Source organism: Telopea speciosissima, chromosome 1, assembly GCF_018873765.1.
Source record: "Telopea speciosissima isolate NSW1024214 ecotype Mountain lineage chromosome 1, Tspe_v1, whole genome shotgun sequence".
In the NCBI taxonomy this organism is placed as follows: Eukaryota; Viridiplantae; Streptophyta; class Magnoliopsida; order Proteales; family Proteaceae; genus Telopea; species Telopea speciosissima.
The window spans coordinates 73,499,410-73,511,976 of NC_057916.1; the positions used below are offsets into that span (position 1 = coordinate 73,499,410).

A 12,567-nucleotide genomic window follows, 5' to 3' on the forward strand; every position below is an offset into this window, starting at 1 on the left:
GATGCGAGTCTGCCGATGGACACTTCCTCTGGTGGTCTTGGATATGTCTGGCGGAATTCTACTGGTTCTCCGATTATATATGGCAGTGTCATCTCCACGACAATTCACGAATATTATGGTGGATGAGGCGATGGCTATTGGCCAAAGTTTGATGGATCTTCAAGCATATGGACATATGAGAGTTATCATAGAATCTGATAATATAAATCTTATCAGATTCCTTACTGATGGGAACCATCCTTCACCGTTACTGATACGTTCGATTGTTGATGATATTCTACATTTATGATCTTTGTTTACTACTTATAATTTCTGCTATGTTCCAAGGGAGATAAACACTGTGGCTGACTTCCTAGCTCGGAAGGCCCTGTCTATTACATGCTCGACAATTTGGCTAGTTTCCATTCCTTGGTTGCTCGAGTTATGGTTGCTCTCCAATCCTTGAGTTGTTGCATGTTTCAAATAAAATTACTGCTTCTTAACCAAAAAAAAAATCTATCCCCTATGTGATATTATAATGCAGTGCAGAACAATATATAAAAAATAACAATAAAACGTGACAATCTTTATAAAACCCCCCAAATCATGGTTTCGATTAAAATTGACAGCCACTAATCTGGTCTCCAATAAAAGCCTTTAGATCCTTACCCAAGATGATCTCTTGTTGGGTCAAGAAATCGTCAAGCGGTCCTGCGAGTGCCGTCACCTGCAAGTGGACCAAGGGGTCAACAGAGAGAACCGGTGTGGTTCCGGCCTAGGGCTCTCCGATGCCAAAGTTAGATCTCCTGAGCAAGCAGATGAATAGTGATTATTCAATATGAGTTTTGATGTCCCCTGATGGGGTTGTGCACCTTGCCTTTTATAGTAGTGTATGGCGGTGTGGAGAGTCCCAGTTTGATGGCGAGTGTGCCGTTGAGTGGATAGAGGCCCTGGGTAACAGGGCTCTATCCTGATTGGCCATCTCCCCACGGGAGGGAGTGTCCTGGTGGTATCAAGATCCTTGGCGGATAGATACTCGCGTGTGGTGATAACGTCATTGGACTTCTAAGCGGTGGCCTAGAATCCTGGTGGTGGCATAAGTCTGTAGTGACACGATTGGGTCATAGATGAGTGGCCTCGGTGTCCATGTACATCACATCTGCGTTCACGATGCCGCGCCTGGGTGCAGGCTACGCCTGGGTGAGGGGCCGCGCCTGGGTGAGAGGCCACTCCTGGGTGAGGCCGCGCCTAGGTGTAGGCGGCGCCTGGGTGAGAGGCCACGCCTGGGTGAGGCCGCGCCTGGGTGTGGCCGCGCCTGGGTGAGGCTACGCCTGGGTGCTTGGCCGCGCCCGGGTGGGACCCCTGGTTGGTTTTCCTTGGTTGTAGAGCGGATCGCTTTGTGACACGTGGCAGTCGCTGACTGGTTCGGTGAATCTTGGATGTATCACCTCTAATTCCTTACAAAAAGGATCCCAATTCTATTGTAGCTGAAAAAAGGGCCACAATAAGCCCAAAGGATTAGCACATCCGAAAGGAATAACTAAATTAGATTATCCACATATCAGCTTTTTTTTTTTTCAATCATTATATTCTTGATTTTTATTTGGCTAAAGTTTTCTTTCACCCGTAGAGAAAAGGAATTTGAATTCCTTCGCCATGAGTGAAGTAACCTCACAAATCATAATTGGATTTATTTGGTGATCATTACATTCCCACCCCCTATTGATGAAGTCGAATTAAACCCTTATTTGCATCACCTATTGTATTGAGTATGGATGTCAAAATTCAACCCGAACCAGTTCGATTGAACAAAATCGATGCAAAACCCGAATTGAACCAAACTACGGTGATTCCCTTATCAGGTGTGCTCGGTTTTGGGATTTTTAGGAATCGGTACAAAATTGAAATCGATTAGAACCGGAAAAACCAAAAGAACCTAGAAAATTCCACCAAAAAAAAAAAAAAATCCTGAGAGGCAATCCTATAAATTCTGAAATTGACCAGACTAAATCTCACCTTAGAGAATGGTTCAGGTTCTCGTACACCAGATGCCACACAAATGGAATCCAGGAGAATGAGTGGATCGATTTCGACCAAGCAAAATCGGACCGAATCAATCGTCTTACGGTAAGGGTGTCAATCGGGCGGTTCAGTTTTTTCTATTTCAATGTGAATTTCAAGGAAATCCGACCAATAAGGACTTTTAAGTTTTGGTTCGGTTCGGTTCATTTTGTGCTATCTGTTTCAATTCAGTTCGGTTTGAAAACCGGGTATATCTGGGTTTTGGATAGGGATTAGGTAGTGTTGTTAAAGTTAAGGATCGGTTTCACTGTTAGGTTTGTGTCCAGTCCTATCAATTGGGCCAATCGGTTTAACCAAACCGAGAAGAACCGAATGGTGATCTAACCCGCAAACTGAAGTCGAATCGATAAGGCCTCAGATCAGTTTGGATTGGGTTCAATCGGGCCGGTCCAACCGGTTCGGTTAGGTTTTGACACCTTGTTACGGCCTTACCTGTTGACGATCGAGCGAACGTTGCTTTATCCCCAATTATGCTGGACGACTGGATCAGACACCATACCTTATCAAAAAAAAAACTGGATCAGACACTATCTTCGTTTTCGTACCTTCCAATGTTTAAAAATCATTAAACGGGTTGCTCTGTTCTTTAATCGGTCAAAAAGGTTAAAGGCAAACGATAAAAAGTAGAAAGCTTGAATGGTTCTCTGCACGCACTCAAGTCAGCCATGGAACTCCACACTTCCAACTTTTCCTCTTTTGGGGAAGTGCAGAACCTCAAGCGACGTGAACCAAATCCACGCCCGAATCATTACGACTGGACTCATTAGAAATGCTGCCTTGACTACCAAAATGGTACTCTATTTTGCTTCCTCTCCCCACCCACCACTCATTGAATTCGGTCGTTACGTTTTCTTCTGTCACCATGCTTGCGAATTGCAACGAAAGCAAGATGACCCTTTCCTCTGGAATGCCATCATCAGATCCTTCTCACATGGTGTTGATCCCAAACAAGCCATTGTTATCTTCTCTCTCATGCTCCAGCTTGGAATTCGCGTTGATAGATTTTCATATTCTTTAGTCCTGAAAGCATGCTCTCGCCTATCTTTGATTAAGGAAGGACTGCAAATTCATTCTTTGATAAGAAAGACCGAACTTCGGTGGGATGTTTTCTTGCAAAATTCCTTGATTAGTTTCTACGTGCGGTGTGGATTGGTTGAAGTTGCTCGTCATTTATTCGATAGAATGACAGAGCGGGACTCAGTGTCCTGGAACTCAATGATTGACGGGTATGTTAAGAATGGGTTGACGGACTTTGCAGCGGAACTGTTCGATAAGATGCCTACGGAGGACAGGAATGTGATATCGTGGAATTCTATGATTCGTGGGTATGCACAATCCAGAGATGGGCTTGAAATGGCTTGGGATTTGTTTAATCAAATGCCTAAAAGAGACTTGATTTCCTGGAATTCGATCATTGATGGCTTAGTCAAGTGTGAGAAGCTGGAAGCTGCCCGAGAATTATTTGATCGGATGCCCACGAGGGACGAAGTCAGTTGGGTAATCATGATAGACGGATTTGCCAAGTTTGGTAGAGTCGACACGGCTCGGAGTTTGTTTGAAGATATGCCAGAAAGAGATGTTATTGCTTGGAATTCCATGATGGGAGGGTATGTTCAAAATGGGTTCAGTGCGGAAGCTTTAAAGCTCTTTCGTGTGATGCAAACTGAAAGTAATTTAACTCCTGATCATGCTACTCTAGTAATTGCTCTTTCTGCAGCGGCTGCATTAGGACGGATCAACGAAGGGATATCCATACATAATTACATAGAGAAGAACAGGTTGCCTGTAGATGGAAAACTTGGGGTTGCCCTTATAGACATGTACTCGAAGTGCGGGAGCATTAAAGATGCTATGTGGGTGTTTGAAAATCTGGAAGAGAAAGGTGTGGATCACTGGAATGCAATGATCAATGGGCTGGCAATTCATGGCCTAGGTGAGTTGGCTCTTGACCTTTTCATGGAGATGGAGAAGCTTTCTGTCAAGCCTGATGATATCACATTCATTGGAGTTCTAAATGCGTGTGGCCATGCAGGCTTGTTGAAGGAAGGTTTGATGTGTTTTGAGCTTATGAGGAGAGTATACAATGTAAAGCCCAAACTCCAACACTATGGATGCATGGTTGATCTCCTTGGCCGAGCAGGGCACCTAAGAGAGGCAAGGAAATTGATAGAGGATATGCCAATTCAGCCAAATGAAGTGGTTTTGAGAGCTTTGCTTAGTGCTTGTATGAATCATTACAACTTTGACATGGGAGAATGGGTAGCCAAACATCTAATTCAATTGGATTCGTTTAATTCTAGTTCATATATACTTCTTTCCAATCTATATGCTGGTTTTGGGATGTGGAGTGATGTTAGTAGAATTAGAACAATAATGAAAGAAAAGGATATACGCAAAGTTCCTGGGTGCAGCTGGATTGAACTTAATGGAATTGTACATGAGTTTGTTGTTGGAGATAAATCTCATCCTCAAGTTACAGAGATTTATTTCTTATTGGAGAATTTGTGTAAATTCAATACAGAATTTGCCTGTTGTAAAGAATAAATTTAAAAGTTGAGGCCAACATTGCATCAGGGAAAAAAAGGCGTACCCATTGCAGTAGGAGTTTGGTTTAAATTTCATTGACATACAAGGATAAGCAAGTAACTGATAAACTAGGATTTTGTAACTCCCATTTATTTTAAATTTGCTTTTATAGTGAAGCTAGGTTGAAAGATCATAACCCAGCCTCAAATTCTCAAGTGTAAAATATTTTCCATTTTTTTTTTTTTAATTGGACAAAAATAGTCTGTTTATTACAATTAATTCTCAACTGATTACTTGTCCTGTCAGCTCATATTTTCTTCTTAAAAGGAAGTAGAGACTCCACACTCCGCAATTGCAAGTAATATACAATCATCTTGAACTTCATCATTTGTGTCTTCTTCTTTATCTTTTTTTTTTCCCTTCTACTAAAAAAAATTAGTAGAACTTCTTACCAAAAAAAAATTAGTAGAACGTTCCTTGTACTTCTTTTTTTGATTATGGTTAATTATTGTAACATCTATGAGATATACATATCGGTTGCTAGGAGTGAAATTCTTTCCGAGTTGACTGGTGTAGGTTCAATAGTATTAGATATTGTTGCATTATATTTCTCGAATAACAAGATTTTATTGCCTGCTTTTTGCTTCAACTGTTTATCGCCAATCTTCCACTCTGTATGCTTTTTACCCTTCTTACTATGTAAATTGTTACTCAAAGTTGGTGAGAAAACCGTGTAGCTCTACAACAAATGCCACAAGTCAGGCTGCTTCAAGATGATTCTCAGCAATGTGCTTCTTGGTTAGTATTGTCAAAGTTTGTTCTTAGATTTTGCATTTATAGTTGAGTTTTCCTGTTAATGTGAAAGTGTTATCAGCTTTGTGGTTAAGTCTCGATGTTTGAAATATTGAGTAGAAATTAATTAAAAAAAAAAAAGGGGCATACCCAGTGCACAAGGCTCCTGCCACTGCAGGTCTGGGGAGGGTCGTGATGTAGGCAGCTTTACCCCTGCTTCGCAGAGAGGCTGTTTCCTGACTCGAACCCGTGACCACTAGGTCGCAATGGAGCAATCTTACCGTTGCGCCAAGTAGAAATTAATATGATAAATAGAAATTCAAAAATGAACACAAAAAAATTAGGTATTAGATGTGGGTTCTTTTTTATGGGATCCATGTTGCAATCTGTAGAAAACCTAAGACCTGTAACCAGTAACTTGAGAGAGAAGAGAAGATGGAAGAAGAATTGATTGTAATGCTTGTATTTATAATCTCAAATTACAATAGAAAGGAGAACTCCTAATTAGATTAGGAATTCCTAATCATGATAGGATTCCAAGTTACAATAGGAAAAGAACTAGAACTAACTACTCAAACTGAAACTAAGACTAACAACTGATAGTAGAATTAGGACTTGACATAATTAGAAACTAGGACTCCAACTAGGACTAGGAAAATAGAAGATACACATATCAACCAAATCACTGTTCACGTGAACAGTGTCACATAAACAATACTTCAACACTCCCCCTCAAGCTGGATTATACAAATAAGTAAAGAAAGAAGATCCAGCTTGAACTAAAAGGAAAAAAAAGAACTCCATAATAATGCAAACACTCCCCCTCAAGTTGGTGCATACAAGGTATTAATGCCCAACTTGAACAAAATGAGAAGAAACTAAGTTACAGCAGAATCCAGCTTGACAGATGAATGTAGCTCCCAAATAAACCTTCAAGAACTTGAAATAATTGATCTTCAAAACCTGGACAGACATGATCAGCAAACCGGGACTAGAATTTCTTCCAAAAAAAGGCAGCTTTTAACGATGTTCAATAGCTAACCAGTGATGAATCTCAGATTGTCATAATGACATAAAATCTTGAAGTTAAATAACTAGAGCAGCAAGTAGCGGAAACGAGCTGAATTAGGCAGCGGAAAAACACTGTATCAACCCAACTGAAAGTCCTCAAATAGGCAACAACCAAATTTCTTCAATACTCTTCAATACTTCAATCTCCCCCTTACAGCAAACTCAACCCAATAACAAGGATACCCAATAGCAATGGTGGAAAACCCTGATCTTCTATGTTTTGCACCAATGTTCCTGCAAGTTCTGCGTTTTGCAATGTCTGCAGGTGTACTGTACATAATCCCCCCCTCACGTGTAGTACACGTGGACATAACAGAGATGATGTAAGAGATAGGGCAAAAACATAATATTCCAGATTTTTCCAAGAGGTGCTAAGGGTAATGGAAAAGGAAGAAATGGCAAATTAGAAAATACCATGAACTTCCAAAGGGGTTATGGGTATATGCCAAAGGTATGTTTTGGGATATGAATTAGAATTATTGAAAGGGAACGGTGTTGGAAAAAAGGATGGCATGACTGTAATTTGGTGGAAATCCACTTTTAAATATAATCCAAGCCAAAGGGAAAACTGGTAATAAACCAGAATTTTCAAGGGTCAATTGGGTAGTCAAATAGGAGAATGTATTAAAAAGGTAATGGCAGTTCCGTCAATAACTAGAATTTTGCAAGGGTCAATTGGGTAGTCAAATAGGAGAATGTATTAAAAAGGTAATAGCAGTTCTGTAAATAAACCAGAGTTGAAAAAGGGACGGCATAGCTGTAATTAACCAACCAGAGGAGGGTCTCTTGATAGATTAAAGAAAAGGATACAAAAGGAATTACCAATTATTAACTAGGGATAGACTTGAAAGGGGAAATATAAGGACCAAAGTGAATGAAAGAAGCAGCAGAACTGGAGATAAGGAATTAACCAACAGTACCGTCTTCAACCTCATGACTCGATCGCATCAGAGAAAGTAGCGAAGAAATCGATCACATCAGAGGAAGCAATGAAGAATTCTTTTACTATTCCCACAGAAATACCATGATTCCAAGAAGACACCTTCAAGTCCATCAATTGAGCCAATCGAACCACACAGCAGCAACGACAATGACGAGTTCGATCAGCATATAATCCCAAGATTAAAAAAAAAAAAACAAAGAAGGTTGTGTCTTCAACCTTGCAACCGAGAAACCTGGGAAAGGAGGCGTTAGAGACCAGATTCGAGACCGGCGGAGATCAGAAACCTCTAACAACCAGCGAATGAGAATAGTGAAGAAGATTTTGTGTTCCTCACGACAAGCAAACAGAAACTGAGCAAAAATTGGGCAGGTCGTGAACTTCAGCCCCTCGATCACCGTCAAATCGAGAGAAAAAACAAAAGGGTTTGTACCTTCAACGAATGCAGGTTCTTCAAAAGCAACTACAGCCCAGAACCAGGTTCCTCATTAATCGATCAACAAATCAGTATGTAGTTTGCAACGCATCTCAGCAGAAGAGCAGAAATCAGATTCGAAATCTGATGTAGAGTTTTCAGAATCGAATAAATCTTCAACAGAGATATTCAAACATCAATGATGGAACCAGCAGTAGTAAATCAATGATGGAACCAGCAGTAGCAAACCAGAGTAAAATCAAATAATTCAGCACCAGCAGTATAGAAAAGTCATACGAACTCAGTACATGTAACCCTAGTTCTTCTTCTTCTTTGAACTAGGGGTTTCTTCTTCAAACCAGAAACCCAAACCGACTCTCAAAACGGCAATCTTGGAGAGAATCAGTCACTGGTTGCCTAGCTCTAATACCATGTAGAAAACCTAGGACCTGTAACTAGTAACTTGAGAGAGAAGAGAAGATGGAAGAAGAATTGATTGTAATGCTTGTATTTATAATCTCAAATTACAATAGAAAGTAGAACTCCTAATCAGATTAGGAATTCCTAATCATGATAGGATTGCAAGTTACAATAGGAAAAGAACTAGAACTAACTACTCAAACTGAAACGAAGACTAACAACTCACAGTAGAATTAGGACTTGACATAATTAGAAACTAGGACTCCAACTAGGACTAGGAAAATAGAAGATACACATATCAACCAAATCACTGTTCACGTGAACAGTGTCACATAAACAATACTTCAACACAATCTAATGTAGGTTCTTGGGGTATAAAATGTTGGTGGTTTTGGAAAGTGTGTTATTTGTTGATATCTTATTTTTGAGGTCTAACTTTGAACCTATCGTCAATGGGGGTTTACCTTAGCTATCTAGAGGTTGACAGCTAAAGGAGTTTGATCTTTTTACCAAATGCAGTTTGAGGTGCTAATTAATTTGAAGCAACTTTACTTCATACATATTAGTTTGTTGGCTGTAGCACTTGAGGAATAGGATCTTAGCATTTTTCAGCTCCTTTTGATTTCTATGGGCTTATTTTTTAATTGTTTTTAATATAGTGGTATTTTTAATATATGTAATAAATATTTCAGGATCTAGCAACCTCAGTTATATCATGAGTAGGTGTGTAAAGGATACCGAGTTCATGAGTGCTAAGTTGTGTTTGTAATACCGCAGGGGTATTATTGTTCAGTCCCCTGCGGTAGTCATTTATTTTAGTCCTTTTGGGTTTCTAGTTGTTAGTTAGTCTAGTTAGTCTTTTATTAGTTTTCTAGTACTGCAAGGACTGAAGAGTCTTCTAGTCCTTGTGGCATTGTATCTAGTGGTGGATTTTATCTATAAAGCCAATATTTGGCCGGGGGGGTGGGGGGAGGAGTTTATTGTGTGGGCTTTCTCACTAACCTGCGATAGTCTCCATTCTTTCCCTTCTTCCATTTTTTCTTCTTCTTCTTCTTCTCTCTTCTCCTTCATTGTTAGTGCTGGTTCTCTGTTTCTGATATTATCACAATGAGGGGAGTGAGAGAGCGCTCCCAGATTTGTTAAATGGCCAGCATGATATTGGCTTGCTGGTAAAAATGTTGTATCTTGACCAGGGGTATTTGACTTGGGCCCATTTATCTACCTGCAAAAAATGCACCATAACTGTTTGAACAATTATAGGTATACAGAACCTTCGAGGTTTATGATGTATCACAATAGCTTTTAAAATGATGAGAAATAGAAACTGAGCCATGCTTGATCAGAACTTTATGAAAAAGACATGTAGTTGTAATGATTAGCCAGTGTTGTATTTCCTTGATCTGTAGAAACTTCCAACGACTGAAGTCTTGAAGGAAATTTTGAACTACGAGTATTGATATCTTCTTGCATTGCTGAAGATATCAAATAAATTTGTAAGACAGTGATTTATACCCACAACTCGACAGACTGGTGTGAGTAGACCTAGTTAAGAGCAGGCTTTCAAACAGAGATCCAAGTTACGACTAGTAGTAAGTCTCTCATTCCTCACTTAGGTGGCATTTCAGTTGGGAGTTAAAATTCAGTAATACTTAGTTGGCATGTGAGTTAGGAATTAAAATTCAGTAATACTTAGTTGGCATGTTAGTTAGGAGTTACAATTCTGTAATCTAAAACCTTACAACTGTACCCAGATGGCTAAATTTTCACTCTTTTTCCATATATTTCAATTTAATAGTTAATTCTTTCAGATATGCATTTCAATTACACTACAGCATGTCCCTCTCCCTTTTTTCTTGTGTATTAACCAAAACAAAATTATATTTTTAATCCAACAGGCAATTTGTTTAGATATGCCTTCCTATTCAAGCACCTCTCCCTCTCTCTCAAGCCAAAACTCCCATGCTGTGTTGCTAGTAATTATCTAAACTAATAAAGGCAGGGTACCTTATGTTATGATTGTTATCTTTGACCACCTTTATCCATGCAAAAGCCCTTTGAAATATACATTTAAAAATGCCAAAGAAGATTTTTAATTACTAATTTTATTGGTTAATGTTTTCCCCATATCATGGCATAGATAGTTCATGTAGCCAAGAACCAATGGAGGAGTCTCTATATGTTCCTACATTTGTTGAAACATGTGATAGCTAAATATCTTGCACAAATGGAATTAGCAGTATACAGTACTCATGAAAAATTGTAATCCATGCAATAGATTGCATCACTAAGACTTCCCACTAATTATCTGTTATTGATGTGTGCATTTCTTAGAAATAGTCTTGCTCTATTGGTACCAACAATAGTCTGGCCATTCAACCCGAAAGATTATCCACTGGTTATGTTTTCATTTCAATTGCACAGATACTGATTGAGGTCTAAGGTTGAGACTGAGCATGTGACTGAAGAACTCTCTTGCTGGCAACGTTTTGGTGGAACTGTTATTGATAAATCCTTAGGCGTGGAATAGCCAGATGCTGCATTTGTTGGATGGACCAGTGGAGTTGATCAGGCTGGGATGTCAGCTTCTCGGGGAGATAATATTGGATGGCAATGTTTCAAGGATCCCAGATTGTAATGTTTCTTGGTTTCAAGTTTATCTTTCCATCCAATACGACACGTAAGCTCAGTAACCTTTTGCATCTTTCTATCATATGTCCATCCGACAACATTGTAGTAGGTTTTTCCATAGAACGGAATCACCTAGAGAAGATTTTAGTTGGTTTAGCTGTGAACATTTCTGTCTATTGCAGCACCACTGGCTGAGTCTGACAAAGAAACTAATGAGCAAAATTACCTTCAATGGAGGTATGAGAAAGGAGTTGCAGAAAGCTCAACTGAGATTCCAAAAGGTGTGTATTTGTACCTTTACAATTGCCAGTGTGGTTTGTCATTGATCATTTGATTCTGTTGAAAATAGTCATGTGGTACTGGAAATATTTAGCATGTGTTGCTTCGAATGTCATTAATCCTATCTGAATGGAACTGTTTAGATTTTACCAGTTTAGTGCATGGATTTGGAATATTTGTTTCCAGCATACCATTGGTATAGTAGAACCAGTTACCTTGATACTGCTGATATATTGATTCCATTATCCTTTCTTTACGTTTTGCTTCAGTATTTCCCTTGCTAATGTATGAAGCTTTCACAATTGTGCATTCCTCTTTTTGAATTCGGAACACCGTTAACAACTTCATACCACCCTTGTTATTCTGAACTTCTACGTTTTATTGTTTAGGTGAGGCTATTCTACTTGAATACAATCTTGCTGCCCTAAATGCAAGCTTCAGTAAAGGGTGCTACATAGGCCAAGAATTTACTGTTTGGACACACCAGTGAAGGTACTTTGGGTATTATCTGAAGAAACTTCGATATACTTTTGACTAATTTTAAGCTGTTCAGCACATTGGTATGTTCTAAGTAATCCCTTTCTTTGTTTTGTTCAGAATATTGGAGATCAATCCAGTTCCAGGATCAAATATAGTTATTTCTTAATCTAATAAGAAGTTTGGGACTGACAGCAGCACTTGGGTGGCATGGGTTAGGACTATTGAGGCTGGAGGAAGCCTTCAAAGGATCAAGCACACTAATTGTTGAAACTCAGGACGACGTGCATGTGAAGGTCATTCAACCAGTGTGGTGGCCTGCTGAATGTCTTCAGGACCTTTAACAGAACACCTAGGGTTGTATTCTGCAACAGGACCTTTCTGTAGCTGATATTTCTGCGCAAAGCATAGTTGAAATTCAGGTGATGATCGTTACCCAAAAAAAGGAAACTCAGGTGATGATCTCTTAGATACATTGTTTTTTATTTGTCTTGGTCACCAGTAAATTAATTAGTCAAAATTCTAATTGAACCAGCGGCCTCATCTGGATCATGCTGATGCAGCTTGAAGATGGACTGTCTGACCCCCTCCCCCTCCACCCATGAGTAAAAATAGAAGGGATTAAAATGCTCTGCAATTCCTTCATCTTGTGGTGCCCAGCAGTTCGGGCCTGAGAGCTCGACATGTGGAAGATGCTTCATCCAACGGTACGAGCTCGATTGATCCAGTTTTTTTTTTTTTTTTGGGTCTTTCTTCTCAAGCTTGGCACTGTTGGATGTCGCATCTTCCACGTGTCAAGCTCTCAGGCCCGAACTGCAAGGCACCGCAAGATTAAGGCACTGCAAAGGATTTTTTTTTCCAAATAGAAGTGGTTTCTGAAGAATTTATGCTATTGATGTATCATTATATATTTTTGGGAAATTTACGGAACACCCCCTGAAAATGGGTCGAAACTCGG

The 12,567-nt window shown here is 39.5% G+C and overlaps 1 protein-coding gene and 1 pseudogene across 1 annotated transcript; both read left to right on the plus strand.

Annotated features, from left to right (window-relative positions):
• The first annotated feature begins 2,650 nt into the window (after positions 1 to 2,650).
• On the plus strand, positions 2,651 to 4,624 carry LOC122645840 (pentatricopeptide repeat-containing protein At2g45350, chloroplastic). The gene has a single exon (XM_043839232.1). It carries the CDS (start codon positions 2,698 to 2,700, stop codon positions 4,603 to 4,605), a length of 1,908 nt encoding a protein of 635 aa, XP_043695167.1. The 5' UTR covers positions 2,651 to 2,697; the 3' UTR covers positions 4,606 to 4,624.
• Positions 4,625 to 10,653: 6,029 nt separating this feature from the next.
• Positions 10,654 to 11,953, plus strand: LOC122648530 (annotated as a pseudogene).
• Positions 11,954 to 12,567: the final 614 nt, after the last annotated feature.

Coding starts and splice junctions, on each gene's coding strand:
- LOC122645840 (XM_043839232.1), top strand. CDS start 2,698: ATGGTTCTCTGCACGCACTCAAGTCAGCCATGGAACTCCACACTTCCA.